The following is a 7,500-nucleotide window of genomic DNA, read 5'->3' on the forward strand; positions in this document are numbered from 1 at the left end:
TATATATATATATATATATATATATTTGGAGTTCAACTTCTGCTGGGATCACCTTTACCTCTCATCCTTTCAGCATCAATAAGTACTGGTCAAGCACTGGGGTTGATGTAATTGACTAATTCCCTCCCACTAACATTGCTGGCATTATGCCAATAATAATAATAATCCTTTCTACTATAGGCACAAAGTCTGGATTTTGTGGGGAGGGGTAAGTCAATTACATCGACCCCAGTACTCAACTAGTGCTTAATTTATTGACCCCAAAAAGCCGAGAGGCAAAGTTGACCTTGGCAATATTTGAACTCAGAACGTAGCAGCAGATGAAATACCACTAAGCATTTCGACCAGCGTGCTAATGATTCTAATAATAATAATAATAATAATGGTTTTAAGCTTTGGCACACGGTCAGTAATTTCAGGTAATGGGTAAATTGATTACATTTAATCCTGCTACTTTTTTTTATTGACCCAGAAAGGATGAAAGGCAAAGTAGACTTTGACAGAATTTGAACTCAAAACATGAATTTTGTTCTGCCAGCTTGTCACCTTAACAGCTGTGATAATAACAGTTTCTGATCTAAGCACAAAGTCTACAATTTTGATGGGTCCTTGGCGATCCAGTGAAACCAAGTCTTCAATTAGTTCATTATTTTATTGACCTTAGAAGGATGAAAAAGGTACGTTGGCCTCAGCGGAATTTGAGCTCAGCATATAAAGACTCTGATGAAATGCTGTTTAGCATTTTGTCCAACATGCTAACAATTCTGCCCGTCCATCGTCCTTTCCTACAAAAACAACATCATCATCATCGTTTAATGTTCATCTTCCATGCTAGCATGGGTGGGATGGTTCTACAAGAGCCGGCCAGGCCGAAGCCTGCCAAAATCATCTGTGACTGTTTTGGCAGGATTTTTACAGCTGGATGCACTTTCCAACACTAACCACTCAGCAGAGTGGATTTAGTGCTTTTTACATGGCACAAGCACAGGCGAGGTCAGTTTTGGCAAGGTTGTTACAGTTGGATGGCTTTCCGAACACCAACCACTTTACAACATAGACTGGGTGCTTATAAGTGGCACCTGCACTGACAGTAAGAAAAAGCAATAACACATTTATATATATATTTTTATTCCAGAATTTGGGTAACCTACACTTCTTCTTCGCGAATACAACAATTCCGTGATGCTCTCTGCACTCAAACAGCATCTGACATTATATCTACTATAACGGTAAGTATTGCTCCACAAACTAGCAACCTTCTATGTTCACATGAATTAGAATGCTGGAACTTAGCAATCATATTGTAATACTTATGTTCAAGTGAGTTTTGTTTCTATTTTTCATGTTTCTGTATATGTCTATGTGGTGTGGGGTAGGGTGGAGGCATGTTACCATGGAGTTTTTGTCATTTGTATTTGTTGTGTTTCAATATATGAGGAGGTAAACTGGCAGAGTTGTTTGAGCTTTGGGTAGAATAATACCGTGCTGTATTTGTTCTACCTGTCTGCATTCTGAGTTCAAACTCTGCTGAGATTAACTTTGTTTTTCATTCTTGGCAGATGATAAATAGAACATTGGCCCAGTACTGGAGTTAATTCTTGTTTCTCTCTCTCTCGCTCTCTCTCTTTCTTTATTTCTTCCTCAGCTTGCATACCAATCTCCAGCTTTGCCATATTGGTTCTACCCAACAATTATACTGTGGGCACACATGTCAGTGGAGTACACAACCATTTTCACATGTCAATTTAATGAGTAGATATCCAGTCAATCAAACAAAACGCTCATTTTCAGAATCTGAATGAGAATCCACAACCTCAGTGTTTTAAAAGAAATTTACATTGTGCTTAGCAAATAGTTTTTAAATCATGGAAGAGCCTTGATAACCTCTTTTTTTTTTTTTTTGCTAGTACTCTATCCTATAAAATGTCAAAACTACTTTTTTGTTTATCCTATGTGGTTCGATCAAAGATGTATAATTCTTGTTCTTCTATCTTTGCCAGAGGACTTTCAGTGACAGGATTTTCTTATTGTTTTACATGTACTTCTTGAGTTATCCATTGCATATCCCTTCATTGTTATCTCATCATCATTTAACATCTGTTTTCCATGCTGGCAAGCAGGAGAGCTGCACCAGGATCCAGTCTGATTTGGATTGGTTTTTACAACTGGATACCCTCCCTAATGCCAACCACTTTACAGAGTGTGCTGGGTGCTTTTTACATGGCATCGGTATGAGTGTTTTTTTTATGTGGCTCCAGCACTGGAGCTTCTTACATGGTGGTTTGAAGGAGTTTAAAATAATTATCTGAGAAACAAATACAGGGAAACTAATTGCTGCAGTAGTGTGTCCAAGTGATAATCCAACTTTTGAATAAAACTTACCTGGACTGTATGCTTTTGTAACGAGACCCTTCTTGTGTTTAAAATGATTTCATCCTTTTTGATTTAAATACTGATTTATACATTCAGTGAAAATACTACAGATTTAATATAGGTTTCAAATTTTGGCTCAAGGTCAATAATTTCAGGGTAGGGGTTAAGTTGATTACATTGACCCCAGTGTTCAACTGGTACTTATATTATCGACCCTGAAAGGATGAAAGAATAAGTCAGCCTTGGTGGAATTTGAACTCAGAACTTAAACTCAGATGAAATACTGTGAAGCATTTTGCTGGCATGCTAACGATTCTGCCAGCTTATCACCTTACCTTTATTGATTTAATTTCATTGATATGTTGTTACTGATTGCCTAAGCTGAAGGCTCATAACTAATTGATTATCATTCTGAATCTCCTCACAAAGATTGCTTTCTGATCGTCCATATATTTCACTGAGCCATGCAATATCATATCTATAAACAGACATGAGTTTCTTCTTTGGATAAAGCAGTAATAATATACCTGTTGGTATATTATTATAAAGTGTAAGACTTACATATAAACCCCTAAATCACTGGTAATGTTCAGTAGCAGTTTTGCAGGAAGAATTATTTAGTACTTTTCCAGTCAGCTGTATGCAGTTGTCATCTCCTTGCTTTGAATTTTAGCTGACTTTTTAAGTTTTACTCTACGTCAATTTTTGTTTCTTGTCTTGCTAATGGCTTAGCCAAATAATGAGGGATAATGCTCATGGCCTTTTTGAAGGGATCCAAGACTAGTGAGAGAAAGATGGTGATGGGGGAGATATCCTAAGCCTGGAGGTATGGCCTAAATCTGTTTCCATCTCTGCAACAGAGACTTTCATTTCTCTGAACTTGATCACTCCTTCATAAACCAACTCAGTGCAGCTATTTCTATTCCATACTTTATTCTTACTGTGACACAACTTCAACAGAAGGTCATTCTTATGAGATCAGTATCCTCTATAGACTCCCTGCACAGGTTTTCTTTCCTATGAATTACCTAAATTAAACACCAACTTACAGGGTTGTGGATTTGCAGTATCATTAACCCATTATCTCCCATAATTCTATTAACTGGAATTTTTTTTTATTAAACTTTGATTTCTAGCATAAAACAGCCTTAGAAACACGCTGGAATGATCAAAATAACATTTCAAAATAACATTTTAAATAGAAATAAGCGAGATATTGGGTGAAACATTAGCAAACCTCATTTGAATATCAGAGAAATATACCTAGTAGATATAGAAAAAGGTTAGATATGTGTAAATATTGACACATAATTACGAAATTTGTAATTTTTAAGTGATCTCATATGAGATCACTGGTAGGTAATGGGTTAAGACATTGGAGAACAATGATTTATGGTATGTGTTCTAGCTACATTCAAATTCTGCCAAGGTCAACTTTGCCTTTTGTCCCTCTGGAGTTCATAAAATAAACTAGCGGTCAAGTACTGAGATTAGTAGCATCAACTAAATCAGAAACTACTATTTTGTATATTCTAAGGAAGATGTCACTAGAGAATATTTTCAATGGTCTAAATATTATGCAAATTAGCTAATAAGATGGTGGCGGGCTTTCTTTCATCACTTGACCTTCTTGAAATTACATAGCACCCCTCACATGTAATGTCAGATAAAGTAAGAAAGACTCAATCTATAATGTTGTCTTGTGTGTCAAAACAAGGAGAGGATGGTCATGGTTAGAAGGTCAGTGATCATATCTCTGTTCTTCAAAGGCTGACTTGGAACCACACTACAACAAATTTTTGACATCCCTGTTCCAGGTATGCTTTAAGAAATTTTTAGTTTACAGGTGATCTACTATATATTAATTTGGGAAAATCAAATGATTGGGAAAAATAGATGAAATAAAATATTCTTAGTAAATATTTATTCTTCTGTTTTGATAATTCAGTATTGGTGAGATGAAAACTTTCTACTCAAATATAAAGCCAATTATTGGCTGCTAGCAGTAACGGTTCTTCAGAAAGAATTATGTAGGCAGAGGTTTCTGCTACATAAGACACGTTATGAAAAAAATCTTATCTTCTTCAGTCAGCTATAAAGAGATGTCATCTCCTTGCTTCTAATTTTAGCTGATCCATTAAATTTTACACTACATCTGTTAAAGTTATTGAACAATCTTTTTACTTTCTTTAAGTTAATTTTTGAATTTAATTCTGTTTTTATTTTTATTTTCCATTTTTATTTTTATTTTTGCTTCCTCACCTTTAAAATAAACAACCGACTATAAAAGGTCACATCATGATAAAATTCAAAGATCTTTATGAATTTTGCTTTTAGTCTTTCAAAGACATTTCCAATTCTGAAGAAAAAAAAAAATTGTTGTTTAGATCTTGACCTAAATCAAAATACCTTTGTGTCTGTCTGCTTGTTTTCTCCTGGTTTATTCATTTGTGACCTAGAAGAAGTATTCAAGAGACGATCACTTGAGGGTTTGTCATGTGATTCACTGATGGACCGGTGAGATAAACATTTCATCACTTCATCTGAAAACTTTCAGTTAAGATCTCTGTTCATATTGATGCTTTTCGGATCATCAGTAATCTTTACTTGAGCAAATCAATGGCATGAATCTAGTACAACCACATAGGAAGCATCTTTGGGTCCAGCAGACTGGATTCTGAGCAGTATAACACCCTGAATAACAGTCTCGGGTCAAGCTAACAGTAACTAACTTGCCTTTCATCTTTTTGGGGCTCAGTAAAATAAAGCACCAGTCTATTACTGGGGTTGATATGATCCACTTCTCCCTCCCGGAATTACTGGCTTTGTGCTAATTTTTTTGTTAGGAGAGTGGTTTTTTTTTTTACCCTAATTTTTTGTAGGTCATAGTGTATCGTATATGTTTTGAGACATAACTAAAAGGTTTGGTATCAAGAAGGTTAGGATGGGCATCCAGCAGTGCCTCAAAATCCTCTGTTTAACACAGACCCCTATGGAAAAGCAAACACAAAAATGATATTCATGAGTTTAATTAGGACTACATTCTCCAGTGCATACTTCCCTTTGAAGCCAGCAGGAATAATTTTAAAGAGACCTGCCTCCTATTTCAAGCAGTTTGAGTGACCATGTACAGGTTCCTTCATTGATGAGCATAATAAAGACAGTATTCTCTAATGCGTCCTTCCCTGTTATGACTGTAACATCATCACCTGTTTTTGAGTACCTTTAGCACAGTTTATTCTGTTGTGAGCATTTGGGACAGGTTGTCAGTTGGAAGCCTCTTTTCTTCCTACAAATCTCAAAGGCCCTCAAAACAAACGAGGTCATTCTTACTACTCTCCCCTCCTTGACTAAACAGTAAAAATATCACAAATATATATTGATGTTCTGGTTTTCTCTTCCCAAACACTAAACTCAGAACTCCACTAGTTTATCTATGTCTGGTCTCAAACCACTTAACTACTTGATAGCTGTGACCTTACATTACAGACGTCTTTCATTTTGAATAAACAAACATTTGTTTCTTACTTTCCTAGCTTTAGTTGTAATTTTCTCTAATTCTGTTTTTCTATATCTTAATTCATGTAAACTACTTTGCCTTATTTATAAGTCTGTTAATAGTTTACAGTCTATAAGCTCTTTAAGTCTTCCAGAATTTCAGTTTCTTTTTTGACTACCCATCTTCTTTTCCTAAATTGACATCTTTCATTTGTTGTCCTGGTAGTTACTTCACTTTAACACTTCATTCCATTCCTTAATTTACATTCTTGTACTAACTAAGTAATACTATTCTTATACTAAATAATACTAACTCTGTTAGCATTATTTTCTTTTCTGTCTATATTTATCACTACAGACATTACGTAAGCTTGATTTTTGTAAACCCCAATAATTTCAATGTTGATAAAGTAGAATTCAACTACTGGATTGATATAATTGACTAACCACCTTCACTTGTCTTGTGCTTAAATTTAACAGAAATATATTTTCATCAATTTCATGTTAGTTTCTTCTCTTGTCAGGTACCTCTGTGTACCATCAAGCACTCTTCTGTCCTAGCAGGTACCCCTCTATACCGTCAGTTGCATCTCTGTCCCATGAGGTCCCCACCACTGTACCATCAATTGCATTTCTGTCCCATCAAGTGCTCCCCTGTCTCTTCAGGTTCCTCCTCTGTACCATCAGGTGCCCTCTCTGTTCCATCAAATGCTTCTCTGTTCCATCAGTTGCCCCTCTCTACTGCCAATTGCTCCTCTGTCTCAACAAGCGACCCCTCTGCCACATCACTTGCATCTCTGTACCATCAAGTATAACTCTGCATCCTTGAAATATGTACATCATTGTCTTTTCCATGGGATACATTTGTCTATGTATGCTACTTAGTTTTCACTTTGTTATGAGGTTTCTAGTTTTGCTGTTCCTAGTCTTACCTTAGTGTCTCACTCATTTGTTGTAGTAGTATGTGTGTGTAATGTGTATTTTGTTATTTCATTGTGGAGTGGATGTGTTTCATTTATGTTGTGTGGGTTGTGTTATGTACTATTGAGTATCAGGTGGTAATTAAGGCAGCAAGTTTGCAGAATCATTAGTATGTCCAATAAAAGCTTAATGGCATTTGTTTTTCTTCCCTTTGGGGTGGATAAAGTAAAATACTAGTAAAGTACTGGAGGTGATATAATCAACTTGTCCTTTCCCTTTGAGAATTACAGGCCTTGAACCCTACAAGGGACCAGTATCTCATTCAGGAGAATACTACGACCTCAGTTGCTTATGTACCATGGAAACTGGGTAGCTTACCTTACAAGCCCTAGGGGTCAAGAAAAACTAAAAAGCAATTATGTAGGGTGTGTACTATATTGGTTGCTTATGAAAAGTGTTGTAGTTCACTTGAAGCATTATAATATCGAAGAAAGTAAAAAAAAGAGAAAATAGAAAGCTTCTGACAACGTGGAAAGTTTATTAAAACCTTTATATTTTAGGCACAAAGGCCTATCATCAGAAGAAAAGAGCAATCCCCCCAAAAATTCAGTTATGTAGGTTCCATTAACCCATTCAAATTCCCTACCGTTATGTAATGCCTGAAATGTAAATGTTTCATTAAACTTTCAGCATTGTCCGAAGCTTACT

At 35.8% G+C, this 7,500-nt stretch overlaps 1 protein-coding gene across 1 annotated transcript in view; it reads left to right on the forward strand.

Annotated features, from left to right (window-relative positions):
- LOC106878966 (conserved oligomeric Golgi complex subunit 1) overlaps positions 1–7,500 on the forward strand; it is a 243,076-nt gene that overhangs the window by 86,243 nt on the left and 149,333 nt on the right. The window contains exon 16 of the mRNA XM_052973195.1: positions 1,136–1,229. Within this exon, the coding sequence (XP_052829155.1) occupies positions 1,136–1,229 (94 nt within the window). The remainder of the gene's footprint in view (positions 1–1,135; positions 1,230–7,500) is intronic.

The sequence above is a fragment of the Octopus bimaculoides genome, chromosome 15 (genome assembly GCF_001194135.2).
Source record: "Octopus bimaculoides isolate UCB-OBI-ISO-001 chromosome 15, ASM119413v2, whole genome shotgun sequence".
Taxonomy (NCBI): Eukaryota; Metazoa; Mollusca; class Cephalopoda; order Octopoda; family Octopodidae; genus Octopus; species Octopus bimaculoides.